The 27,458-nt window shown below is 40.5% G+C and overlaps 1 protein-coding gene across 1 annotated transcript in view; it reads right to left on the bottom strand.

Annotated features, from left to right (window-relative positions):
• Window positions 1-27,458, bottom strand: part of GRM3 (glutamate metabotropic receptor 3) — a 225,784-nt gene that overhangs the window by 20,606 nt on the left and 177,720 nt on the right. The window contains exon 4 of the mRNA XM_036064732.2: window positions 4,365-5,431. Coding sequence (XP_035920625.1) covers window positions 4,365-5,431 — 1,067 coding nt within the window. The remainder of the gene's footprint in view (window positions 1-4,364; window positions 5,432-27,458) is intronic.

Below are 27,458 nucleotides of genomic sequence, written 5' to 3'. Positions count from 1 at the left end.
CCACTAGCCTGTAAGTTATACACATTATAAGAGGTGTGTCTGTGTTGACAGCTGCATCTGCAAGGCCCATAATAAGTGCTCAAATATTTTTGGAAGACATGAATGAACAAAACACTCAGTAATTACTATTAAATCCTTTATGGCTAACTTTCCCTCCAAACATGACCTAGTTTTTATTTGTACCACTAAAACTATGATTGGATCCCTGATGACTCAGTGTTTGATTCTTACAATATCTTGTGATACAGAAGGAGATGGCCTGGATATTTCTCAAAGATCTTTGAATTTTTGGATTCTTACTCAAGTTCTTGCTTACTGGGTCTTGGATGCTTGTAATAGCTTCAATTAGTTCTGCTTGTTCTAGGCTCCATTCTTTCAAACCCATCCACCATATTAAGGATAGATAAGCTTGTGGTGTAATATGAAAGGCATGGATTTGGGTCGGAAAAACTTGTCCTACTATTTCTTAACTGTGCCACCTGGGAAGTTAATTATCCCCTGAGTTTGTTTACTCATAGGGATACTAACATTTGCCTTTCAGGGTGCTAATGAGGATAAGTGAACTCCCGTATGCAAAGTATCTAGCATAAGGTTGAGAGTTGATCAGTAAGAGTTAGTTCCTATTTTTCCCTCTTACTTTTCATCATGTCACTTTTTGCTTGTGCCAACAACGAACCAAAAGAAAATAAAAATTTAAAAATAGCAGGACCTCAGAGCTTTTACTCATTATTTAAATTCATTATTTAAATGAATTCCTCTGCCTGTTAAAATCTGACCAAGTGGCCAATTCCCATTAGTTTCTCACTAGACTCCTCCCCCCCCAACCCATTTTCTACTTGAGTAAGACCAGTATGCCTGTGTTCTGCTTGGTTCATTCCTGTCTTGGCTCAAGAATATTCCCAGGCACCTGGGTGGCTCAGATGGTTAAGCGTCTTGCCTTTGGCTCAGGTCATGATCCCAGGGTCCTGGGATCGAATTCCGCGTCGGGCTCCCTGCTCAGTGGGGAGCCTGCTTCTCCCTCTGCTTCTCTCTCTCTCTCTGTCTTTCATGAATAAATAAATAAAATCTTAAAAAAAAAAAGATTTATAAAAAAAAGAATATTCCCTATATGCCTTATATTCTCTAAGTTCTGTAACTGCACTTCCTACCAAGGTACAGTGTGAACTCCCCCCTCTTGAAGGAGTATTCCTGGAAAGACCATTCTTACTGATCCAACTCTTTTTTTTCAAACCAGTAGGCATTTAAGAGCTTGTATCACCAATTTAATTATAAACTCTCCTGTGTTCATCTTGAATTCTTTCATGCTTGTTAATTTTTTTCCCATCTGGGATATGAGCTTTTTGAAGACAAGAATAGTGCTTTATATTTATTTATAATTCACAATGGGTGGCAAAGTACTGAGTCATATACCTTGTTGACTATTTGATGGCCAAACTCCTACTAGCTGCCTGTAGATGGCTGGGTACTTTTCTAATGCTGCTCATTCTATCTGAACCACCTGCTCTCTCTCTGGGAAATTTTAAATCTCATTCTTGTTCTGGAACTTCTAGAACAGTGGTCCCAAGTTCAAATGCTTATAGGTTCATGCATATGCATAAGTGAAGGGAGCCAATTGTAAGCGTTCAGGGATTGGTAGTTGTGTGCTCTGTCTAGAGGCTTAAACACTAAGGTCCAGCTCAGTGGACATGCATGAATTTGAGTCCACATGTTTTACTTTGTTAAGAGAAACCAGGAATCTGGATATTTGTATAAAATTCCTCAATTTTCTAATTTTGACAAATATTTCAAAGAATTTCAAAACAGCACATGTCAAACTAAAACCATCTGTGAGAGAGTAAGAGCACGTGATTCATTAGAGCAGGGGTTTTTAGTCTTGGCTGCAAATTAGTCACTTGGGGAGCTTTGAAAAATCCAGATGTCCAGGCCACAGCCCAGGCCAATTAAATGAGAATCTTTGGGGCTGTGCTCCAGGGACCAATATATATATATTTTTTCAAAGCTACCCAGTTGATTCACTGAACAGTTGAATTTGAAAACCAATGTGTTGGAGGCTCCATTCTACCTTCTCATTTCTCTTGCAAATTTAGAATTGGCATTATTTGCAAGGAGTGAGGGCTCAGATGATTTCAGTGTGATCGGATGCCTTAATTAGCCTGGAGCTGAGAATGCTCTGCCACCTGTGCCCCCTTTGCCTTGCGCCGTGTGGTGGAACTTCTGGTATCGTCCGCTAATCCCACTGAGTCAGCTGAGCTCCTATGTTGCTATCATGTGAGGGGAAAAAAGTCATTTTTTGTCTTCTAGAAATAAATGTTAATACACACAATAAAATTAAATTTTCATAATGCTATTTGTTTACTCTTAGTATTTTCTGCTCTATTTTCTTGGTAGCTTTCTGGAGAATGAGTAGTTTCAAATCATATATCCAGGGTTAAATAATTAATATTGTAATCAGTTCACAGTCCCCATACCCTAAATCATGTCTGCTGAAGATAGCTTCCTAAGAACTTAAGTCCTTCCAGATCTGTAGGAGTGGATGTGTGCATACAGACAAAGGATGGAGATGACAGCACTAAAATACATTAGCCCTAGTTGTCCATCTTAATCCCTACACTCTTCAGTTCTAACTCCCTTGTGGCTCATATGATATGACCTTTGATTTTGCTGATTCAGTTCCGATGTTTTCTCTACTGACACGTTTTCAAAATTTTTTACAGGTGGTCGTAGCATGCCTGACCATTACCCCGACCCTGAACTTAAGTTCTTTATTTTCCCTGTTCTTCCTTTAGTCTGTAGTTTGAGTCACATGGTTGCAAATCATTTAAAAGATGAGAAACAGGGGCGCCTGGGTGGCTCAGTTGTTAAGCGTCTGCCTTCGGCTCAGGTCATGATCCCAGGGTCCTGGGATCGAGCCCCGCATCGGGCTCCCTGCTCAGCGGGAAGCCTGCTTCTCCTTCTCCCTCTCCCCCTGCTTGTGTTCCCTCTCTCGCTGTGTCTCTCTCTGTCAAATAAATAAATAAAATCTTTAAAAAATAAATAAATAAATAAATAAAAGATGAGAAACATTGAGCTTTGCTGGTCTCTTGAGGCCACATTTTAAATAGCTTTACCTTCTTTTTGAGCTGCAATATTAAAGATTTTGGTAATATAGGAATTGCTGTTAAACAAGATATGGGGACTGTTACAGCCTACAGAAGCACTTTACTTTGTGAAATTATGGTGTAACAAGGAAACATTTTGCCTCTGGAAAAGTTTCTGACAACTTAAGAAATATGGAGAATAAAATCAGTTGCCTCAAGAGAAAAAAATTCTCATCCTCAGTCCATGGAAGACACTAAAATCAGAAATATAAATGCAGAAATAACTGATGGATGGCTCCAACAATTTGAGGAATTATGATAGAATGATGAACTGTTTCTTTCAGAAGAGATGGTAATTATATTGATGCCCAGAAATTTGAACTATGCATTACTAAAGACCTTATGAATAATGACTTAGATTACTTGGATATGTACAGTAATATTTTTAACTAATTCAAGGATTTATATATATATGTGTGTGTATATATATATATATATATATATATATAGCTAGCATGTATCTACAGGAACTAAAATCGTAGAACAAGTATAACAAATTAACATTATGTTTTAATCTATTTTTTTCCTAAAGATTTTATTTATTTATTTGAGAGAGAGAGACAGAGACAGCAAGAGAGAACACAGGCAGGGAGGAGAGGGAGTAGCAGGCTCTCCGCAGAGCAGAGAGCCCGATGCGCGACTCGATCCCAAGACCCCGGGATCATGACCTGAGCCGAAGGCAGACGCCCAACGACTGAGCCACCCAGGCACCCCTATTTTAATCTATTTTAGAGAAGTAATGATGCTTATTTGAAGCTTGAGTGAAAGTGTTTAGATCTGATATTGGCTTAATGTTGAAAGTTTCTTTTAATTTACAGATTAATCTGTGGCAGCCAGGTCCTCTTTTGTTTTATTTGAAGTATTCTCACCTGGTTCTTAGTGGGTTTAAGTGTTACCCTCTGGGGAATCACTTTCTAAATGTAATTAAAAGTTTTAGGTGGGTGCGTGTGTTACATTTTTCTCCTACTAGATTATAGATTGCTTGAATGACCATGTCATTTATGTTTATTTTACTTTCAGTGCCTAGTACGATGCTTTGCACATAGTATTCACTAATTAAGTGCTTTTAAAACATTGGATTAATTTCCATATATAATAGGGTGGTTCATCATGGCGTTTACAATTAACCTAATAACTGAGATGAAATAAGTCTATTTTAAATCCTATATAACAGAACATTGGCAGGATAAGGGAATAAGGAAAAGAAGAAACGATTCAAAGACTTACTCTGTAATCACTTGATGTCACATAAAATATAGGGAGGAAGGCCAGCCAGATGATGCATGTGGTATACATGGTAAAACCAATGAACTTGGCTTCGTTGAAATTTTCTGGGCACTTCCGAGTTTTGAAGGCGTATACAGTGCATAAGATCACCAGGACCACATCGTAGGTAAGTGAGATCAACATGCTGGAATCTCTGACATTGCATTTTAAGATGACTGTTTCCCGCTTCTCTGGGAGGGTGTACCGCCTGGTGCCTGGAGCCTCCAGGATCAGCCACACAGACACCACCACGATTTGCACCAGTATCAGACCCAGGCAGATGAAAACCTGAGAACTCGGGCTGATAAATTTTGGCCTCTGAGCGCCATTCTTTACCCCGTCAAAGATGCGGGCGATGCAGTTTGTCTTGGTCAGCAGGGCTGAGTAACAGACAGCGAAGGAGGTCCCCAGCCCTAGTCGGCGCAGTGCACAGATGACTGGCGATGGCTTTGCAATGAAGAAGAACGTCATGCAGTAGGACAGACTGACCCCAAACAACAAGATGTAACACAGCTCCCGGCCTGATGCTTTGACCAAGGGTGTGTTGTTGTGCTTGATAAAAACAGTCACAACTATGCAGGTACACATAAAACCCAGGCAGGCGATGGTCACTGGCCCAATGGCCCAGGCGTCTTCCCACTTGATGTAGTCCTCGGGAAGATTATAGCAGCCAGACAGGTCTGCAGTAGGCCACTGCCCAAGGCCACAGTCCACACAGGTAAACTCGTCAGCCAGGTATTCGTAGGGCTCACAGGGGATACAGATCCAGCAGCAGACATCCCCCGGTTGCATGTTCTTCATTTCATTGGGGGCACAGGGATCACTGCACTGGGATGTGGGGACTGAGTTCCGGGACCAGTGGATCGAGTCAACATCCAGTGATAAGGTTTCCGACCAGTGACCAACCTTCAAGTAGGAGTACCTGCCACCCACGTACTGGAAATTGAACACGTTGTATCGTCCCATTCCGTCTCCAAAAGTGTCAAACTTGACAATGCTATCCACACCTTTATTTGGGTTGAATGGAGCTGTGACACGTGAAGTGAAAGGGGGAAAAAAAAGAACACTGTTTAGGTATCTTAGGTGAGATCAATTAATTTATGTCCCACTCCTAGCAAAACTGAAAAAACAGCAAACAGGGATTCCAAGGCTGAAATAATTGACTACCATTGAGTTTACACATTAAAAGCTACTAGAGTACTCGTGTATTTATGAATTCATTCACTTAACATTTCTGAGTACCTCCTGTGTGCCAAGTGCTAGGGAAAATCATGAGCGCAATACAGCGCCTGCCTTCAAAGGAGCTGATTATGTAACAGGGCAACTGGCAAACATAGTCATAGTCTCTGTGGTGTGTGAATATTCATTCCCTCAAAGATTTCACAGTAGGAATCAGGCAAAACTTGTGTCTCATCCTTATTACATATTTATGGTGTATAGACACCAAAATGTTAAATGTTTTCATGAAAATATAGAATTAATAGGAAGAATTTTTCTCTTTCAAAATGAAGAAAAAGCTTTTCATTACAAATGTACGGTATGCTGCTTTTTTAAACCACTTTTAAACACTGAAGTATAATTGACATTTAATGTTATATTAGTTTCAGGTGTACAGCATGATGATGCTGCAGTTCTATATATTACTCCGTGCTCACCACGGTAAGTGTAGTTATCATCTGTTACCATACAATGTTATTATAATATTATTGACTGAATTCCCTATGCTATACTTTACATCTCCATGAATTAGTCACTTTACAATGGAAGTTTGTACTTCTTAATCCCATTCTGTACCTTTAATCCCCATCCCCTCACTCACCTCCCCTCTGCAACCACCATTTTGTTCTCTGTATTTAAGAGTCTGATTTTTGCTTTTTAGAGTCCACAGACAAGTGAAATCATACGGTATTTGTCTTTTTCTGACTTATTTCACTTAGCATAATGCCTTTGAGGTCATCCATGTTGTCACAAATGGCAAAATCTCATTTCTTTTTTTTATGGCTGAGTAATATTGCATTGTGGTATACATGGTAAAACCAATGAACCCCACACCCCACATCTTTCTTATCCATTCATCTATCAATGGATGCTTGGGTTGCTTCCATATCCTGGCTACTGTAAATAATGCCGCAGTAAACATAGGAGTTCATATATCTTTTCGAATTAGTGTTATTGTTTTCTCTGGGTAAATACCCAAGTAGTGGAATTACTGGATCATATAGTATTTCTATTTGTAATTTTTTAAGGAAGCTCCATGATGTTTTCTACAGTGGCTGCACATGGTATGCTTTTAAACAGTTCAGATAATTCAGAAGGGAAAAGAATGGAAACCCACCCATAATCCTTTAACCCTAATATTTTCATGTTTTGGGATATATTCATGCTCTATGTAGCTTGCTTCTATTCGCATAAACACATGTGGCCTGGATATCTTAAAGGCACCAACAGTATACGGGAGCTAGGTGACAGTGCATTAAAGTTGGTTCCTGACTATACAGAGTCAGGAACCCTCTCCCTGTCTCACAGCTTGCTGCAAGGATTCAAGAGGAGCAGATCTCCGAGCATCTAGGTTTCCTGTCTTCCAGCTGTTTGTTCATCTTGTTTCTCTTGCCAGTGTTTGCTGCCACTCTGATCACCCATTTTTATGCTCCCTGCTTTGGTCTGTGTGCTTAATATCTCACACTGTCCGTCTTTAAGCTTTCATTGGATGTAGAAGAAGGATGTTGCTGATATCTACTGATGCACAGACAGACTACTAGTTAGGATAGGCTTGCCTGTGTCAGTAAATAGACCCAAAATTGTTCAATGGCTCAAACACAATGGACGTTTACTTCTCCCTCATGAGGCCATCTGAGGTCTGGTTTGTGGGTGTCTCTCCTCCACATGGTGATTTGGGAACCCGAGTTCCTTCCGTCTTGAGGCTGTGCCAATTTGCAGGGTCTCCTCCCCATCGGTAGCCATCCAGTGGAAGGAGAGAACGTGAGGCAGGTGTCCCTACTTCTTAAAAGGGTAAACCTAGAAGTGGCACATATCTCCACTCACATCTCATTCAGTGGAAATGAATTTTCCAGGGGCACACCCAGTGTCAAGAGGGGCCGAGAAATGTAGCTTAGCTAATGTGTGCAGCTACAACCCTACTGGGGAATGAGAAAATGGAATTTGGAGGACACTGCGTTCTTACTCCGCAGGGATTTTCTGTCTCTGTTGTCTTCTCCCTGAACTCCCTTCCACCTTCTCTGGGGCTCACGTTGTTCCAGCCAGTGGGGAAACATCTTACCCTTCTTGGGCGAGATGCTTTATGAAGGAGAAGAGTCCCTCATTGAGTTACTTGGGTCCTTGGTGAAAGAAAACTTGACAATTTACCAAGTAGCCCTCTCCTGCTTAGGGCTCATAGGTGCCCCTGGAGGCCTGTGTTGGGTGGTTTACCGTAATGTTTCACACCACATATCAAGTCTGTTAGCAAGTGTGGTCCAGTATGCCAAATTTATTCCTCATTTATGATTTTTCTTCTCTTAATGATTTTGTTATCTCACTTGCAATTCAACTGTTTTGTTTTTTTGGTTTTTGGATTTTTTTTTCCCTTCAGCTTTACTAACTAAACTTTACCTAGCTTTCTGCCACATTCCACGACCCCATCACATACGTCTGTGTGTGTCTGTATTCTAGCTGTGAAGTGGCTTCGAGCTCATAGTGAGGCAGAGGGATGTGGTAGATGAAGGCACAGTTTGGGATTTAGATGGTTTATATGTGATTTTCATCTCTGTCCTTTAATAGTTAGCCAAATTAACCTTTCTGACTCTGTTCCTTAATCTGTAAATTATAAACAAAAATTATAAAGTAATATAAAAATATAAAATGATCATTTTCCACTTATTTTTAGCACTTGCCAGATATGAAACTGTATGATAATTAACTCTATGTTATTTGTTTTTTCTCTTGATCTCTTTCCACAGTGGTACAGTCTTTTTGCCATTGATACAGCTTTTGACTATGCTTTAATATCTGTTGGGACAAGTAAAAATAGGAGTTGAAACACTTATTACTATATTTTTTAGGAGTAGGAATTAGTATCAGAATTCTTATGTTACATAAAACTAACCTTGTTTGGTCTATGCTTATAAAAATTCACTAAAGTTTTAGGGACTCCTTTTATATGTTACTCCATTCATGTTACAAATCAGTAAAATGTTGAATATTTTAACACATTTTACATCAAGTATAACAACCTCAGATGTGTTATTAATTTGTTTACTCTCAACTATGCAATCAATCTCTACCGATGTTCAATTGATGTTAGATTATTCTGTAAAAGATTTGTAAAAGGAATATGTTTTACAGTCTTAATTTAAGTTCTTCATTATTTTCACAAATATTTTTAAGTTTCTTAAAAGTAATATATTTGATAGATGATAAAAATGATTGTTTTGTGTGTTCTGAGCTGGAAAGGTTTACCGAAAGGACTGCTGGCCTGTGAGCTAACAGTATAAACACTAGAGATAGAAAACATTCCTCTTACAAATCTTTTCTGGAAATGATCTAATATCATCAACTGAATATTGGGGGAGACTCTTTGCCTAGTTGAGGTTAACAGAATTAATAACACATCTGAGATTCTTGCATTTGATGTAAAACGTGTTAAAATATTCAAGGTTTCACTTATTTGTGATATATGAAAGGAGTCTCTAAAATTTTTAATGATCTGTTAAGCATAGAATAAAGAAACTGAGTTTGATGTTAACATAATTCTGATAGTGATTCCTATTCCTGAGTCTATAGTAATAACGTTTCAATTCCCACGTTTTTTCTTAATTGTTGGAAAATGTTGACCATTAATACATTTTTAAAGGATCATAAATAAGGCCTTTAGCTCCTGCTTTTACAGAATGTTGCCATTATTTTCATGAGGATATTTTAAAGCAGAGAGACAGAATATATTTAGACTTTCATCAGTTTTTTCTTCCCTACCTTTATATTTTGAAAAATTTCAAACCTACCGAAATGGTAAAAGAAAAGTACAGTGGACACCACAGTAATTGGGCTCACCTAGAACTAACTAATTGTTAACATTTTGTCATATTTGTTTTATCTGTCTCTATTTATTTTTTGGTAATACATCTGCTATTAAAATTATTAAAAAATGAAATACCTATACTGAAGTATCTATACAGCAGGAGCTGGCAAGCTATAGCCCATGGGCTACATTCTGCCTCTTACCTATTTTGTAAATAAAGTTTTATTAAAACATACCCATGCTCATTTGTTAACATATTATCTGTGGCTTCTTCCCTACTACACCAGTAGAGATGAATAGTTGCACTAGAGATTGTATGGACCCCAAAATTTACTATATGATGCATTTCATTAAAAACACAAACTTTTATCCCATAAAAACTTGGCACATTCTACATCAAAATACAGAGAGCAAAAGGAACCCATACACAGCAGTTTGGAGCATACAATTTGGTAGTAAAGTTAAATACTTGTGTATCTGTTATTACTTGGAAATCACATTCTTACACACGTACCCTAGAGAAATTCTTGCACATGTGTGCCAGGAACATGTGGATGAATGGTGTTAATACTGCGCATAAGGGAAACACAAGTAGGAACAACTTCAATTTCCAAAAAATTGGCACCAAAAAATATTTTGTGTACTATTCACGATATCATATTTTTGTGAAATAAAACTAACAACAGCTATGGGAAAGAAGATGGATGTATTTTAGAAACAGTATCATGTGAGAAGACTATGATTCTACTTTTATAAACTTCTGAGATGAACAAAACTAAGCATACCATTTGGAGATACATACAGAAGTGATAAACTTTTAAGGAAAAGCAAATGAATGATAAAGAGAGGATTCAAGATAATGCGTATTGGGTGAGAAGGAGGTATGTAGAAGGATGGGTCAGGGAAGAGCGCAGAGGGGGTTACCGATTTGGTATCTTCTGTTTCTTGTTCAGATGAAGTGTTTCCTGTGATTATGTTATTGTTGTACTTCATAAACTGAACTAAGTATATTCTTTGTATGATTTAGCATTTCATAATAAAAATATTTAAAAATCAAAATGTGAGAATATGCTCTTCCAGACACAGTAAGATGTATTAATTAATCTTGTCATTCAAGGGGAGTAATGTCGCAAATGTTTATTTCTCCTGATTATCACATTTGGGGACTGAGCATGTAATTAAAATCAATTGCTCTTGTCAGTGTAATGAATTACTAGGAGATTTGCTAAGATATATTGGAAAATATAAATAACTTATATATACAAATTATAATCAGGGAAAGAACCACTCCATTTAAATGACATCAAACACAATAAAAAACTCAGGGTACATTTAACAAAATATGTGAAGGTGCAATTCACTTTAGATCCATTTTGGATCTAGCCCCAAGAACTGTTAGCTAATAAGTCTATGTTGCTTTAAGTGACTAAATTTGTGATAATTTGTTCCAAAGGCAATAGAAAACTAATACACACATTAAAACTATTTTACATAAGTACACTTATTCTGTTTAATGAGGCTCTAGAGAAGCCTTATTACACGCTGGTAGGTAGGTAAATTGGTGTACCTCCAACAGAGGGTAACTTGACATAGTTTTTCAAAATTACAAATGCATGTAACTTTTCACCCAGCATCTCCAGTTTGTGGAATGTGTCCTACAGACATATTTGCATATGTGTCAAATGATGTTTCCAATGTTATTTATTTCAGAACTTTATAATAGAAGAATATTGGAAGTGATCAATAATTTGAAAATTGAGTACTCTATAGCTATGAAAAGAAATGAGGAATCGTTCTGTGTGCCACATGTTATGGAGATATAACAAATTTAAAAATGACACCATTAGAAGTAAAAAAAAAGCAGTACACATACTATAACATTTAATATGCTATCTTTTATGTAGATGGAAAGAATAGAAGAATCTGTTCTTTTATTATGTGCATAAAGGAACTCCGGAAGGATGCTCAAGAAAGTGGTTACCAATGGGCAATCAGAAAAGGACAGTTGTATGACAAAGATGGGAGGGAAAATTTTATTCAATTGGTTCATAGACTTTTTGCATTTTGAGGCATGCAAATATGTTACTGATTCGAAATATAATAAAAAAAGGAAAACAGAAATTGACAATCAATTTCACATTTGAGTAAACTTCTAACCTGAGAGCGACTGAGACAGGCAGAACAAAGAAACGTGAAGTCCACAGAGGCAGCACAAGGAACAAGAGGCAAATGCTTTAAAGCACCAATGTGCTCCGAGAGACCAGAGAAAACGCGCATCTATGAGGTGGGTGCAGTATCTTCTTAAAAAGGAACAATCAGAGAACAAGGCATGAGCTTCTGGAAATGAAACAGCAGAACTAGAAATTCATTGTAAGGATGGAAAGGTATACTTGAGAAAACTCTCAAAGTTTGACAACAATGCTGAGAAGGAAAGTAGAAAAAAACAGGAAAATTAGAGACTACTCCGTGGAATTTCAACATTCAATCAACGAGAGTTCCAGAAAGAGAGAGAGAAAATAGAGGGAGGACATCAAAAGAGTCAAAGTGAATATCTATGGAGAATGGATGTGGCTGGAAAAAGAGAGAAGCAAGAGACAGTTATTCTTTCTCATAAGCTAGTTGAATTCATGTAAAAATTATGTGCATGTATTATTTTGATAAAAATAAACTATAAAGTTAAAAAAATGAAGAATAATTGAGCAAGGTCAGACACAACAGCTTGCAAAGTAACTTACAGAAATGATATTTTGCAAATATTGTAACAAGGGCTTGATAAGAGGATGGTGAACAAATAGCGCTTTTGGTGAAATTTTGTTTTTTAATACCAGTTTACCTGGCACTAAATTTGTTTTGTTCAACAGTCAGCAAAGTATGGTCTAGTGTCTAAGTCATTTGAATACATAAAATACATGCAAGTACTTCAAATAAATGCATTACGAATTCTAAACAAAGATCCACTGTCAGCAGACGTGTCAGTTTGGGATGAAGGGTTGCTGTGTCTGTACTCCAATGACAAAGACTGAAAGCAGAACCTAGAAGAAAAAGATGAACCGTGCCTGTCAAATATTCCACAAGAGAGAATAATCCTGATTCTGAGGTTATTCCAAACATGCCCAGCCTGGGTAGTGCGGGGGCAGGGAGGAAGACCAGGCTCTTTCTCAGGTGCTGCTGGAGTCATTTCAACGACAAAGCAGCTAGAAGCTCTAGGGTATTGATCTCATTGCCTTCCCGATGCATTTAGAGTTGCCTCTAAGTCAAATGGCTCACCTGGGAAATAAGGTGCAGTGAACCAGAATTGTGGAGATCAGTTGTATGGTTCTTTGGAGTGAGGAGACTCTGGGGAGTTGCCTATTTCTAAAGTTGAATCTCACCAAGGGAGAAAACATCATTAGAAACCCATTTGTTGTTGCAACAGCATGAAAGAACCCAAATGAGAGGAGGGAAAAGGAACTGGAAGGATGGCAGAATTCTTTTGCAGAAAGATTTATAACCTCCAAAATCTAATTTCAAGTCCTTTCACTATCTGGCTCTTCAAAATCAGGTCCCAACTTTTCAGAAGGAGCCTGATGTGGCCTGAAGTCAGGAGAATGACTTCTCAGTTCAGCTCATTATCCAATTAGTTTTGACCCCAATTTTTAATGGATTTATCTGAGAAGTTTAGTGCCAACGTGACCAGCTCTCCTAAAGCCCATTTGGTAGAGATGAGGTGAGCCCGTGCCTTAAAAATATCATAGGTCAATGGCAGGAGACAATTAAATCAGTTCTTTATTTTTTCCTCTCAGACAGAAGTCCAATTAAGGTAAGACAATAATGTGGCTCTTAACAGGCTTTCAGTAATGGGAATATTACTGCCACGGCCTGGGTTCACATTCATAAATACTAATGAAGATCGCAAAAGCTACTAACAGCAACATGGCTCCAATTTACAACATTTTCCAGCCAGGCAATCACTGAGGTTTCGGTGAACTAATTTGATGAATTGGAATAAAGACATAAATGAAAAGACAGAAAATGGCATCTCCCTTGAAAGACCTTGTTGGAGGTCAAGAGGTAAAGAAATCAAAATCCTTTGGCTAGAGCAAACAATCATTTACAAACATCATGCAGCAGGGACATAGGAAATAGGAAATACTAAGAATGAATCCTTGGTATCAGTAATTAATTTCCCTACTGATTAGGAACAAAATTGCAGATGCATTTCTCATGGTTATTTATCAACAGAACCTAGCTGCTGGGGCAAAGCACCATCTAGATGTCTAAGGTGGTCAGTCTCACATAGGAGAAATGCTTAGTAAGTACCTATAGTCCAGTGGAAGTGAGTGTTCGAGAAAAGCTATTGAAAGAACATGGGTTTTTTTGGGTATTATGACTTTTGAAAAGGACTCTCTTAAGTTCTCCTGAAAAGTTATTACGGCTAATGCTTCTAATGCTTTATTACATATTACCCTGGTTTCCCTATCTCTATTCTACATATTACTGCTGAAGTTTTCAGCCCTCAAGACAGCTCAGCAAGGACCAATGTACTCTTAGACTAAGAATGAAGAGTGGGGAGGGAAGGCACAATGAGTGAAAATTAGTGAGATGCCAGTCCCTTTCTCTCCCAATTCACAGATCAGGCTCACTATTAGCCTTTGCTTACTTGGTTTATTTCAGCTGGAAGTCTCATGGTAGCCACTGAATCTTTGGTTAGGGATCCTCTTTAGTGCGAGCTATGGCTATTACCCCATTGTTTTCTACCCCCCTCTCCACTCCCGCCCTCCCTGTTACATAATCTGCTTTTCTCACAGACCCTATGATGAATGTTTAGACTTTCTAAAACTTTTAAATGGACTGTATATATAGAAAAATTGCAAGAATAAGTGAATTATCGCAATATGAACATACACATGTAATATCACGGCTGTTAAGAAATAGAGTATTACTGGTCCCCTTGTTCCTATTCCTTCTCCCCAAAGGGAGCCACCACCATACCTTTTAGTACAAGGAACTAGTTTTGCCTGATGTTAAACTTTATACTAATGTCATCATAAAGTATATATTGTTTTGTAACATTTTTTGCTCAAAGTTGAGTTTGGTGAGATTCAAGTAGTGGTGAGAAGCTACAGTATTTTATTATCTGGATGTGCTACAATTTCTTTAGCCATGCTTCTGTGGAGGGGCATTTCTTTCTTTTCTTTTTTTTTTTCTTTTCATTGCATCTTTAGCTTATATAAATAATGCTGTGTCTTTACCTGGGTTGTCCCAGAAGCAAACCCCAAGACTAGGTTTGAGTTCAAATAGCTGATGTGGGAGTTTGCAGGGGAGTAGAGAAGTCAGGTATAGACTGGACAAAATCTAACAGAGAGTGCATCGCTGAGTGCCAGTGGGTCTCGTTCTCACTGGGGTCCTTTGGGAAACAGCACGGATCGGGGGTAGGGACCCAGTATCCCAGCTTACTCACTAGCTTGGGTGGGACAACTCTTGTTTGTCGTTGGTCGAGAGCTGCTCGGGGGGTGGTGGCTTCATGGCACTTTCGACCTGCTCTTGGCACAGGCAGAACATGCTCCCATGACCAGAAAAGCTCCTGGCAGAGTCACAGATGCTTCTACCGAGAGGCCACTGGCATGTCTGAGAACAGTGAGTGCGAAGGTGATGTGGGCAGGTCACTGAGAGCATCTCCCACGGTTGCGATGACTGGTTCTGTACACATGGCATTTCTGTCATAGGTATGTGGGAACAAGTGTATGTATGTACGTACATGTACACAGAAGTAAAGAATGTGGGGGTACGAAGTACATGTGTGTATGCGTATGCAGTGGTGACAAGCCTGTATGTATGGGTATGCATATGGTCGTGAAGTGTGTGTGTACAGGGCTTATCTGTAGGGCTATGGACACAGCAGTGAAGTGTGTGTGTGTAAAGGTGTGTACATGTACGAAGAAGCATAAAGTCCTGAGACAGCTCCAGGGGCTTCACCTCCCTGACGTCGCTGACTTTGGAGCCGTGCAGTGGAAGGGTAGTGACGTCCTGAACTCCGTGCCGTCAGGCTACCTACTCTCCCTGCGCGCTGACACAGTGGCCTGCATGTTTAGCTGTACGGGAATCGAGTACAACAACATAGAGGAGTGGCTTCCCTCGATCCTAAGCCCGTCTGGGCCAACGACAATGTGTCGTTCGTCTCTGTCCCCTCGTCGCCTGCGGCCATGCTGGGCACATAGTAGGCCTTCACTGATTGTTTCCGAAACTGATGAGTACACTTATTAGACCGAAGAGCATCATCTTAGGAACTTAAAAGACACATCGAACTCTGAGCCATATCAGAGACCGATGAAATGCCAGTCTTAGGGAAATGGGCCTTTGCACATTTGTTTTGATGGTTTACTCTATCACTTTGCCACCAAGGTAAAAAACCATGGGTCTCAGCTGTAGGTTCCCAGTCAGGGGTGATTTTGCCCCCAGAAAATATTTGACAACATCTGGAGACATTTTTGGTTGTCAGGACTCAGGGCTGGTGTTGCTGCCGGCCCCAGTGAGTAGAGGCCTCATTGGGGGGTAAGGGGAGAGCTAACTAGTCTAGTGCACAGAACACATCCCCACCACCGATGTTATCCAGCCATAAATGTCAACGCTACCAAAATCGAGAAATCCTCATCAAGGGTAATACATGTTTGGATCGCTAGAGATTATTTGATAATTTTTATGGTGTTATGATACTGAGTTTCCTATTACCTGTTTTTTTTTCTCTCTGCAGACAGTTCCAATTATATGCTCCCTTCAATTCTCCTTCAAAGTCCTCTCCTTTCCACATACAATGATAGCTGTACTGAGCGTTATCCTCACCTCTACCACAGAACCCATTTCATACGGATCTCCATGGTTTTCCTTTCATGCCCTTTTGAAAAACTAGTCACCTCAGCTGGATGTCTCCTTGCTGTCAGTCCCCTCCTAGGAGAGAAGCCAGCTCTTGCATGGAGCTGGGGTAGAGTCCCACACTCTTTTGGAGCAGACTCACAACATAGAGACTAGGTGTTAGTGGGGAGAACTAAGTAGGGTCTCTGTGGGACTTTTCTCCGATTTAATGGGCTGTCCCTAACACAAACCAAAGCACCCAAGAACGCTGGGACTTTGCAACCTTCACCAAAGGTTTTCAATTTGGAGAAAAGACCCTGTGAATTCTGAGGACAAATTTAATCTGTCCTCATGTTTTTTAATGTGACTACATCAAGTAGTAGAGCATAGATTTAAAAAAAAAAAAAAAAAAAGAAGAAGAAAACAGGGGGAAAAAAAAGGCTTTCCCCCCAAGTAGGATGGAAGTACATATCCATCCATCCATGACTTTTAAAAAGAGAAGACCTATGTTCCCCATTGTTTTGCCCTGCATCACTCCTCCCCTGCAATGCCACAGATCAGATGCAGCAGAATTCAGTGCAATGTGATAGGGACAGAAGGTGAAAATGGCTGAGAAAATCCCATTCAGAGGAGTTCTAGAAAGTCAGCAATACCAACTGAAAAAAAAAGCCCACTTGAAAAATGGGAGCAGAGCTAATATTCTGAAGAACATAGTCCTAGTAAGCATACTTAATAAAACCAACTTTCCATTTTTAAGCAAACAACATACTACTTTATACGAAAAACAGAATAGCAGAAATTTTATTCTTCAAGGATGAACTTTCCAAAGATAAGCCCAGCAGCTTAGCACAAGGTAACTGAAATTTTCTGTGGGGGAAGCAAATTAATTTTTCTTCTGCCTTATGCATGCACAGACATGCATGTGACTCTCTGTGTGGTATCATGTGAAGAGAATACAAGGGAAAGTAAGTGACTTCTCCCAGCATGCAGGTCTATTGTTGGCCTGTCATGTTTCTCCTAAGCTGCTGTAGCATTCATAGCCTGTCTTCTGTCTGCACAGAGAGGGGCTGCATTTTTGAACTACAAGATTTCAAGTGACCTTGTCAGGTCATCAAGCACATCCCTACATTGTTGAAAAAAATTCCAAACTCACATCTTCCTGAAAGCGTTTCTGTTCCACTGGAAATAATTAAGGTGGCAAATTTGAAAATAGTAACTTAACATTTTTCTCTTCAATTTGTGCCATAATTTCTATTTTGAATTATTATAAAAATAAGGATGCTAATGGTATCATAAATCTGGTTATTTTGTTCCTTCTGAGAAAATATTCCTAGAAAGTGATCATCCTCAGAAATCATTTTAGCTCTTACAAATCTCATTGCCATTCCAATTATGTTAAATTCATAAGGTAGATAAAATGGCTGATAGATAAACATATTCCTTTAAACAGAACAATTACATATATCAGATAAAAATCATAACATATATTTATAATATAACACAGATATATTTATAATATATATCTTAATATATTAATTATATATTACATATACTATATAATTGTTATGCTTAAGGGATATATTAGTATTTTATCACCAAATTGACTTTATCTATCATAAAATCATACATATACTTTTCTTGTTTATATTCTCACATTTCCTGTACGGTGTTTTTACTGAAAACCAGGGGAGAGGGCATTGTTCACATCCAGGACTTCACCCAAAGTCATCCTTAAAATCACTGGAGACAATTAGGGTATTTTCCTATCAGCATCCAAGCAGGCGTGCAACATGAAGTAGACAAAAGAACCTTGGGGGTCTTCTACTTCCTTTTTCTCTTCCTCTTTTTTTCCAGCATACCTTCTTGTTCCCAATACTTAAGCTTCCCATGTAGCCCTAAGTAAAACTAATTCCCATGGAAGTTCTAGATTCTATTGATGTTAAGCCTTTCAGGGATGTTCATATTGAAAGAGATTGTCAAAGGACAATGTGAAAGGCCACCATGGAGTAATTATGGATAATGGAATCTGCTCTCTCGGGGGAAAAGGAAGTTTGGCCAGAAGGTTTGTCCAGCTTTCCTAAAGGTAAAACCATTTGGGGAAAGGGGAACACTTTTGTTCTTGGCTCATGTTTTAGCATCAGCCCTAAGAAAAGGGAATTTCTCCTCCTTGATTTCCATTCTTTCCCATAGTAGTTTTCTCCTCCACCCAGAGCAATGACAGTATCGCCATAATTAAAGGGACAGGCAGATGTTCTTCTACCTCCAGTAACCTACCGACAGAGGGGCCAACCTCACTGCCATGTTCATGCCCACCGCGCACGGCCGGTCTCCAGGCTGCACGGCGGGGGTGGCACTTGACTGGTGGTGCTGACCCTCCCCCGGCTCTCTGTGCCACCTGGGACAGGCTGGGAGGAAGACTTGCCATTTGCTACTCATACAAATGGATATTTGGGTTAGGAGGCTTGGAATCTGCTCTAAGGATCCAGCCACTTGGACAGGGCTTGTAGGAAACCAGAGCCTTTTTGCCCTCTGGCTTTTGCCCTGTATTCCAGCCATAATATCAGAAAAGTCTTCTATGAAGGAGGATAGAGGGAGGGGAGATCAGGTACTTGCTTAGTTATTAACAAAAACTGAAACTAGTTTCCTCTTAGCGATCCATCATTATGTGTTTAGAGCCCATGAGAAGAAAAGGAGAAAGTAGGATTTGGCACTAAATCCCATCCTAAAGCCCTGAGCTACCCGCACCCTTCCTACCACCACAATGCTAACCACCTGCTTTCTCTATTAGTTCTAACTTATAATATGTCTTAAAGAAAAGGGCAGAGAGCAGTAAAGAAGGAAAGGAAAATGAATCTCAGTCAAAAAATAATCTAATGGCAGCATTCAAATATCAAACGTTTGTTTTCTTTCAAACTGGAGTTACAGGGCGTATGTACCAGAGCTGGGGGAGAAAAGGCAGCAGCAGAGCAGAAAAAGAGAGAGAGAGATAAAGAGGGAACTGAGAGGATGGGAAGGGTGATGTGATGTGAGTTCTGGCTGATCCATCTTCGCCCTGAAACTGGATAATGACCATTGCTTTCATCCCAATTCTTGTTCTCATGACCGTATGCACAATATGAACAACCACCCACCCCAGGGATGTCTGGCGTATACGGAGAGCTGTATCAGAGGAGGCCATTAGTATTCCTGCAGACTGTTGTGATGTGCTCCTAGCTGATTTTCTGTACCCAGTCTCTCCCCTTTGTTTTTCTGGTTCATCTTAAAATGTCTTTAAGGCGCCACAACCCCTAGTATCCCATCACCCCATTGCATGAGGGCCTAAGTGGCTTTCCGGTTGCATCTAGGAAAACTGACTGAATTTTTTGTTTGTTTGTTCTTTTTAGGATAAAAATAAATGTTCAAAGAAAAAAAGTTCTGGATTAAAAAAGTAAAAGTAATTTTAATTAAAATTAAATTATTTAAATTATTCATTTAAATTAATCTAAAAAATTAATTAAAATTAAAATTAATTTAAAAATTAAAAAAATAAACTGGATTAACAAAGTTAAACAGGTTTCATTCCTGAATGTAATGTTTAGGTCTTTGAGCATCTAATCTGTGAGTCTGCTTTGAAAGTCATCCGGAAATTGATAGGATGTGTAGCCTTTCCCTAAGTTTTGGGCTACCGAATTTTATTTTAATGTGTTCACTTTACTAAGGGAGCCTATCATCTTGTGCACCAGTGAGTCTTGGAACCACACCCCACAGAATCAAGCATGGCCATGAATTCCTGGGTCCTGCACTGTCACCCTACCCCCTATCCCTCTTGTGCTGTCCCTTCAGGATCCACAAGGAAACCTCATTGCCCGCTTCCTCTTTGCCCATATGCGCCCTGCACTTTTCCACCTGCAGAGCTTCACTCAAATCATTCCCTGTGCTTCCTATGCTTTTTCTTCCCTGGAATGCCCTGGAATGCCCTGGAATGCCTTGCATCTCCCGGCCGAAAGCATCATTCCTCTCTGTCATCCGGTGTATCACGCTCCTTTTCCTTGGCGCTCACCACCTGTCTCTCACATTATAATTATTTTTTTCCTGTGTCTCACTTCCATTTTTCTATTTTATTATCACTAAGTCGTGAGCCCCTCAAAGGCAGAAGCCAACTTCACTGCCTTTCACATAGGAATGGTAAGCTGACACCCATAGGCTAAGTCCAGCCTGAGAAATGTGCCTTACTTGTCCTCCGATGATTTCCAAAGTATCTGAATTAGTGTCTTTTCTTAAGACATTGAGATAAAAAATTTAGATTTATTTCTTGAAACACAGGCAGACGTGGTGACCCTGGGCCTTTGTGGAGCAAGAGATGTGGCTGACAGGAATTCCAAGCTGTCTGCTTGCTCCCGGCGCTGACCAGCCCGCTGATGATGTACTTGTCTTTCCGCCCCAGCGACCGTGGCTAATACAGAATAAGTTCTTGAAAAACAGGTGTTTTAAGCCAAGTGTAATTACCTCACAAATCTCAAGGGACAGGGGGGAGAAAATCCCACTAGTTAGAAAAAAAATTAGATTTTTGAATTTGATTTTCTTTTCAAAATGAGCAGGGGAGAATGAATTAAGGAGGCGTGCTAATGGAAAACGCAAATACACAAGAGATGCTTGGCCATAAGTGAACGCTCTTTCTGGGGTCCCAGAGCCCATGTGTACGGCCCCAGCAGAGTATGCTTCACCCTCGCTAAGCTGCTTCCTTGCTCCGCCGGAGAGCTTCATCCGGGCTGGGCTGTGCCATGCATCACTTTTCCCCGCAGTCTAACTGACTGCTTGTGTTGGAATCTGTCTCATCACTTACTGGTCAAGTCACTGGGGTGTGTTTTGGCAACCCGTAGGATTCCTGGGAGCACTAAGTGGAGAGTGCTTCGCCCAGTGTCCAGCACACAGAGAGTGCCCCATGACTCCTGGCTTGATTAAGAGAGAGAGCCCTCTGGTAGGCAGTCGATAAGTGTTTGTTGAATGAATACATGAGCAAGTGCACCAGTGTGCACCATTGTGTAGCCACTGTGTGGTCAGCCAGCTGGCTTTTAGCCTCCGTTAAATGGCTTAGGTCTGTTGTTCAAAGAATTATCATCGGAACCTCAGCACATACACCCATGTAGAAAGCTAGAGGTAGTGAAGAAATGTCGGACTTTGTCTGTAGGACGTAACGTTGGCTATGCAAATGAGGAAGAAAGAACCCCTGACTTTGTCCCTCTGCACAATTAGGGATGTTTTTGCTGGAGGGCAGGCACTGGGGGATGTTGAGGGGGCAAGATACTGGAAGGCCAGAAGTGTTTGCTTTGGAGAATCTGTTCTGGTCCGTAGAAGCAAGGGCCTGCTTTCCTTCCTGGTTCTTTTCTCTCAGAGTACCTATACAATTTTTGATGATGGGGATTTTGTCTTACTAATTGTTATCACCTTAGTACCTAGCACTTACCAAATGTGTGCTGGGGCGATGGATAAAGGAATCAGAAAAAGAATGACTAATATAAAGCAGAAAGCAAGGAACCTCCCCAAACATCAGCTGATACAGATAAACACGTAAGGCAATAGTATTTTATTGCACGGTGCAGTGGGTATGTTCTTGCCACTCTGAAGGGCCCTGATATATTTGGGGCTAATTCTTCAAGGCTTTCGTGTGAAAACTGAAAATTGACTATCTGCTTGTGGAAGGTACTCAAACGCATACTACCTGCTGACTTTCCTTGGGAAAACCCAATTTGAGGTATTCTTTCCCGTTATCTATTTTAAAATAATGACTTTGAAACAAGGTAACACCTTCTCACCTCTCGGTGCGAGCCGGGAGGCGGAGATCCTGCTGGAAGCCGGAGCGGCCGGTCCTGCTGCGCGCCCAGGTCTGTTCTTGGCCGCCGGGACGAGCCCCGCTCACAGCTCCCTCTCGGCAAAATCGCCACACGCTCGAGTTTTAACCTCAGCCTTCTTATCCACAACAGTCACGCCCTTTCCCTTTGTTATGAGCCAGGCTCCTTCTCCGCATCAAAACTTACCCACAGAAAGGGGTGTGAGTATTGGGTATGGAGACCGGGGTATAAATTTAAATCACCGTGAGAATCTGCTCAGGGGTTTATTAACTCTGCAATCATATTGTGGAAAACTGAAGCTTTGTTCTGGTTCATGGACTTGAATACGGCCCTCTGGGACCAGATAATTGTTGGAAGGGTGAGAAGAATGCATTCAAGGGCGGCAGAGAAGCATTGTCATCTCCAGGGTCACCTGGAATTGGGCCGAGGTCATGCTTACATCTCCACCTTCTATTCCCATTTTGTTTGGATTTCAGGGTACGTTCTGTGGATGGAGTGTGGAATGGGCAGGTTTTTCTTTCTTTCCTTTCTTTCGGCCTTTGTTTTGTTTTTGACTGTTTTCACGGTAGCGAGAGCTTTCCGCTTCAGAACTAATGACAGACAACTCTGGAAGGAGGCGGAGACGGAGTGTGATTCGGGCATTCACGGGTTAGAACATTATACATGTTGGGTCAAAGGCCTCTGAGGAACTGCACCGCTGAAATCGCGCTTTGGAGGCGAGTGCATTCCTCGTTGCTGATCATAGCCTAGCGCTGTGGCCGCGCCCCTGGGCCTGCTGGGCAGCGCGGCAGGAGCTTCGGCTCAGCCTCTCCAGCCCTGATTGTTGCCGCCGCAATGCTCAGTGTTCCATACTTTTCTTCAAATGGTTGCAAAATTGTCCCTGGAGCATTTCTTTTGTTGGCTCTAGGGTGTGCGATTGTCCTTCTTGAATATGCTATGTGGTAACTCATTTGAAACACAATCAATAACACTTTTAAGGTAGCAATTGGAATGAGTATAAAGCCCTTTTTTCAAAGCTTCTCTTGATAATGTATGATTAGAGAAGGAAGAAATTTGCAAAAACTTTGTTGCAAGAATAAAGAGGAAAAGTGAAAGACTGATTTTTCCCCCCTTAGAGTTGCTGCTTCCCACACATGCATAAAGACATACAAACAATGACAGCTATTACTTTCTTTTTTATTTTCATCCTATGAATTCAGGAACTGGCACAGGCATCTCTGGCTGTGATAATTGCCGTGTAAAGTGAGCTGTTCTTTCTAGTGGAGGAGTTAGAGCTGTGGGAGCGGGCTCCGCAGGGATCCATTTCAGGATCGGACACGTCTTACAGCAAGGAGGTCCGGGACAGGTGCTTCGGGTCCCCGTGTGATGGCAGGGGGTGGGGTGGGGGGTGGGGGACTTTGTCCAGGCTTCTTTGCCCAGTGCCCATCAGAGATCTGATCAATGAGATAGGGATTCGGTGGCCGGAAGAGAAGCTTTCAGTTCACAGTGTACGTCTGCCTGCCTAGGAAGTTGACCCACATTATACAGCACTGCTGGATCAGAACTTCCTCTTTTATTGCTAATCGTAGTAATTAGTTTCTGGACTTTTAGGTGCTGCTGGGAAGTGACTAAGGCTGCAGGCATCTGCTGGGTATTGAGCCATTTGGCATGTATGCACCTTCTTTTGCTGAATAATAAATACCCTTGCTCTACTCTACTGGATACCTTCTCAACTTATAATCATATAAGGAAGGAATCCAAACTATACTTACGATTACTGCTGCACACAAATCTATTTGAGTAGTGCTTTGTATCCAGCTTTGTGCTTTACATATATCAACTCATTTAATTTAACCTGATAAAGTGGGTCCTCAGTGATGTTTGGCAGATGTGGGGACAGAGGTTGCCGTCATGCAACTACTAAGTGAAAAGTCTCTGAAGCAAAGCCAGGTGTGCATGAGTCCAGCGCTTGTGTTTCTAACTATGACCGATCCTATCCTACTCTGAGTCCTGGACTCCCAGTCTGATTTACGTATCTGTTCATGGTGCTTCCATAAGCACTGAGTGTATCTGCCATGGTCAGTAAGAGGCACATAATAAGCATTTCAGGGATTGCTCCCCGAATGAATGATGAGGAATGACACCCGGGGCTGGTCTTCGAGGCTAAATAAATGAACACGTTCACAGTATGATTTGAGGATTTCTATAAATGGGTCATTTGAGGAAGAATTCTTTTTTTTTTTTTTTTTTTGCTGTCTCCATAGAAAGCAGTGATCCAGACTGGAAGGAATGCCCTGGTCAGCAATAGAGATAACGCCCTAAGGAGACAGGCCTAGGGGACGTGTATGGGAATGACGTGTATGGTCTACTTCAGCACATCCAAACTCCCTGTCTGGTTCTAGGCCGTATATCAGATAGTTCCTTTTGTGGTATCAGTGTCTTGGATAAATTGAGTGTTATTGATGTGAGCATCTCATTTATTGATAACTTTTGAGACCATGTTTGTGAGTTCTAATTGTGATTAATTTAAAAATTGCCATCTTTTTAATTAGGGTGAAGGAAGAGGTTGAGAAACTTTAGAAGACCTCAGATTCTCTTCATATTCCCAGATTCAGACATATGAATTCTCTTACTTTCAATAGCAGCTCCACGAGGTGAGTTCTCTTACTATTCCATTTTCTAAAGCAGCTCAGAAAGTCTGTGTTGTACTTCCAGAGATTTTTCAGCCTGGGAAATGATTTCCCAGACCTTAGCTGAGAAACATCCTCTGCGCCACAATTCCTTCTCCACAATGCAGCAGGAACAGTCTTCCTAAAATCACATTTGCTAGGTCTAAACCTTTCAGGGCTTTTGCCTTCATGAAAAATAGTTCAAACACTTTAGCTGGAGACGTGATGCTTTTGATAATGTGATTCTTTTACCTCCCTAACACATGCTTAACTACTACTCCCTTGTACCCCTTCCTTCTCCCCAACACTTGTCCCCACCACTCCTTTCCCCAGACCATCCTCTTAAGCTCTATGCTCCATGAGTACCGAACAATTTTCCATTCCCTGAAAGTTCCATCGTATTTGCCTATGTTCCTTTGCATCTGTCATACCCTTTGCCAGGGTCCCTCTTTACTAATCCTTATTTATGGCTCAAGGCATGTATAATGTTTAGTTGACCTCCTAAAATTAGGATAAGTGACACTCCTTTGTATCCTTTTGGTATTTGATTCTAACCTCAACTCATTCATTTATCTAGCAGGTAGGCTAAAAGCATCAACAACATGCCCATGATCCTTGTCTCCATGGAGGTTATTCTAGTGGGCTACAAACAAACAAATAAAGTAACTTCAAATAGTGCTAAGTGCCGTGACGAAAACTAAAAGAAGGTCATGGTATAGAGAACCATGAGTCATGGCGTTTGGGAAGATTCTTCAGATAGAGTGACCGAGGCAGACTTTTTTAAGAAAGTACTATTTCAGCGGAGCTTTAAGATAAGAAGGAGCCAGGCTTCTAAGGCTCTGGAGGAAAAATATTCTACACTGAAGGAGCAGAATAGAGAGTATCTAAGGAATGTGCTTGGGAGTGATTGATGGACAGAGAGAGAGTCAGTACACTTCATGCCTAGAGAATAAGGGAAAAGTGGTGCAAGATATAAAGTTGGAGCAGGCAAGTAAGGGACCAGATCCGAGGAGGGTCACAGGGACTCTGGTAATGTGTTTAGATTTTATTCTGTCATCAATGAAAAGTGTTCAGAGAATATTATGATTAGATTTATACTTTTAACAGCTCACTCTGATGACTATGTGGAAAAGGAACTCCAAAGGCCTAAGAATGAAGACAAGGAAAACCATTAATTTGGTGTTTCAGGGAAAGAAGCAAGAGATGAAGATGAATGGCTTGGAAGAGGAGTACAGATGGTAAGAAGTGGTCAGTTAAGATTTATCTTTTTTTTTTTTTTTAAGATTTTATTTATTTATTTGACAGAGAGATAGCGAGAGCAGGAACACAAGCAGGGGGAGTGGGAGAGGGAGAAGCAGGCTTCCCACTGAGGAGGGAGCCCGACGTGGGACTGGATCCCAGGACCCTGGGATCATGACCTGAGCCGAAGGTAGACGCTTAACAACTGAGCCACCCAGGTGCCCAAGATTTATCTTTTGAAGTAGTGCTCATGCACTGAACATTGGGAATGAGAAAAAGAGAACCCATCTTTGATCGGCTCTAGATTTGTATTTAATGGATGGATAATGGTGCCATTAACTGAAAACAATAGGTAGAGGAACAGGTGTGTGTTTTCTGGGGATCAGGGAGAGAGAGGAGAAGTGAAAATAAAGAGCTTTGAAATGGATAGGTGAAACTTGAGATTATTTTAGATATCCAAGATGAGATGTCAATGAAGTCATTAAATATATAAATCTAGATACCAGCAGAAAGATCAGGAATGGAGAAAAGACATTTGTGAATCACCATTACATGGCTGATGTTTCATATTAGGGACTTGATCAGATGACTACAAAGAGAAGATCGATAGGATGGGGCCCCAGGGGTACCCCAGCATTTAGAGTTTGGACACAGGAGGCGGAGAAGAAAGCATAACAAGGAACCTGAGAAAGAAGGGCCGGTGAGCAAGGAGAAAGAGGGTATAGGATCATGGAAGTCATAGAATAGTGTTGTGAATGGGAATAGAAGTCATAGAAGCCTAAAGAGGAATGGATAACAAAGTGAATGGTCCATTGTGTCCAAAGTGGATTTGCTTTGTCACACTGCATTATAATCACCTCTTTATTCCTTTGTATTCTCCAAGAGATTCTAAGTACCTAAAGGTAGAGATTGACACCGTTCTTGCCGCGGCGTGTAGGCCCAGGACCTAACACATAGTAGGTGCTTCATAAGTATGTTCTGAATGGATAAATGAATACCAAAGCCTAACAGGGTAACAGCTGAACTCTGACGAGGCTTAGCAAATCCAGGAAATATCTGCTGTTCCTTGCACTGACCTCCAGCCTAAGGCATATTTAAAATTTTCTGTAATAGTTAACATAGAAAGTGACTGGAAACAGGACCCAAACAGTGTATTGAATAATATTCATTAAAAAATGATGGACAGCATGACAGAGTACACTATCCAGGAGGGAGCCGAGAAGAATGAGCTATATTTTGAGTTAATTTTATATTCATAAATAAGATTGGAATCGTAGCTCTGCTTTGATTCACCTCATTGAAAGTGAAAGGGGAGAACAGAATATTTCCCCACAGGAAATCTAAAATGGAATATAGCATAGATGGTAATGGCCTTATTGCTTCACTTTCAATAATGTATCATTTTATAATTTAATAACAATCCTAGGGAGATACATTAGAAGGGACACATAAAGCATTTAGGGTTCCTTGGAGAAAGCTATTCATAATTTTGAAATTATTG

This window comes from Halichoerus grypus, chromosome 12 (genome assembly GCF_964656455.1).
Source record: "Halichoerus grypus chromosome 12, mHalGry1.hap1.1, whole genome shotgun sequence".
Lineage (NCBI taxonomy): Eukaryota > Metazoa > Chordata > Mammalia > Carnivora > Phocidae > Halichoerus > Halichoerus grypus.
This window is presented reverse-complemented; position numbering and strand designations above follow the sequence as displayed.